This window comes from Entamoeba dispar, genomic scaffold (genome assembly GCF_000209125.1).
Source record: "Entamoeba dispar SAW760 scf_1105229463251 genomic scaffold, whole genome shotgun sequence".
Taxonomy (NCBI): domain Eukaryota; phylum Evosea; order Mastigamoebida; family Endamoebidae; genus Entamoeba; species Entamoeba dispar.
The window spans coordinates 1-1,486 of NW_001855599.1; the positions used below are offsets into that span (position 1 = coordinate 1).

At 19.6% G+C, this 1,486-nt stretch overlaps 1 protein-coding gene across 1 annotated transcript, besides 4 other annotated features; it reads left to right on the forward strand.

Moving 5' to 3' along the window:
• Positions 1-64: a sequence feature (AT_rich).
• A 319-nt stretch (positions 65-383) lies between these two features.
• On the forward strand, positions 384-794 carry EDI_131790 (uncharacterized protein; the record flags this gene model as incomplete). Its single annotated transcript, XM_001740851.1, has 1 exon — positions 384-794. The coding sequence occupies one exon, from the start codon at positions 384-386 to the stop codon at positions 792-794; it is 411 nt and encodes a 136-aa protein (XP_001740903.1).
• A 314-nt stretch (positions 795-1,108) lies between these two features.
• Positions 1,109-1,222: a sequence feature (AT_rich).
• A 110-nt stretch (positions 1,223-1,332) lies between these two features.
• Positions 1,333-1,448: a microsatellite.
• Positions 1,346-1,484: a microsatellite.
• Positions 1,485-1,486: the final 2 nt, after the last annotated feature.

A 1,486-nucleotide genomic window follows, 5' to 3' on the forward strand; every position in this document is an offset into this window, starting at 1 on the left:
ATAATTTAAATATCATCTTATTCATAATATTTTATTATTTGTTTATTAGAATTTCATTAAATTTCAATGAATGTGATGTAATAATAAATTGATAATTGAAAATACATAACTATTGTTATTTAACATTAAATACTATTAATCACTAAATATTACTTTTTATTATGTTAATTGTATATCATTATTACTTTCTAAAATGATGTTAAAATAAATTATATACTCATAATATCATCTGTCATTAATAATTTTCAACAATCACTAAATTCTTATTGTTCAATCTTTTATTCTTATATTTTGATTATTTTATTTCTTGTTCATTATTAAACATCATTTTTGAAAGAAATGAATATTTAAACATCAGTAATTTATTAAACAATATTAACTCAATGAAAGTTATTTCGTTTAACCAACCACAATATCTTCATTATACTGATGAAAAAGATAGAGCAGAGAGAATTGTTAATATTCTCTCTAACAAAGAAGTATTAACTTTGTATGATTCAAATAATAGTTTATTAACATCTAAATCAATATTTAATTACATCCAAAGAGAACGAGATGTTTATTTTGTTGCAGAAGATGATAAGGATAATTGTTTTGGTTGTTATATATCAAAAGCACCATCATATATGGGAATTGGAATAACAGATCAACACCATTACATCTTTTCTTGTTCATTAGAAAGTGATGAAATAAATACATTTGATTATCGGATACTCACTACATCTGTTTACATCCCATTAGATTCAATATCATTTTTAATTGTCATTCTGCTTTTTCTGTTGATGACCAATTAAATTGTTCATTCTCTAAAGATATTAATGTCATTTATATGAAGGAATCTAATTCGTATTGTGATGTTTCTAAGTATTTTCCATGTGTAGAAAATCAAAATTCAATTACATTGAAAAGAATACGTTTCTTTACATCAAATACTATTATTAGTGATAATTTGTAGAATATAATTGATTATTAATAACCAATGAGTTAAATCTAGTTTTATTGTTATTAAATAAACATATAATTGAGATAATAAGATAATTTTAGTTGTTAATAAGGAGATAAACAAATAAGTTTTACATAATTATGAATACCTTGTTAATTATTGATGATTTATAATAATAATCAATGAAATTACAAAATTAAATTATCTATGAATGTAAATATATTATTGAATATACATTACTAGAATATTGTATTATTGAAAAATATAATTAATTATATTCTAATCAATGATTGTTAATGAAATAATATGATTTCTTCTCTTAAAAAATATGAAAACAATATCATTTCTATTTCTTCAAAACTATTTGTGTTATTATAATATAAGTATGGTTTATTCTCATTGTTATGTTATTTATTTTCATTTTATTTGATTTATCTTTTATCTTTTAGTTGATTTAAAATCATATTTATTCTTTTCTTTGTTATTTTCTTATTCTTCTTATTTTCAAAATACTCATTTAATATTCTCTTCGTTTATTTATAT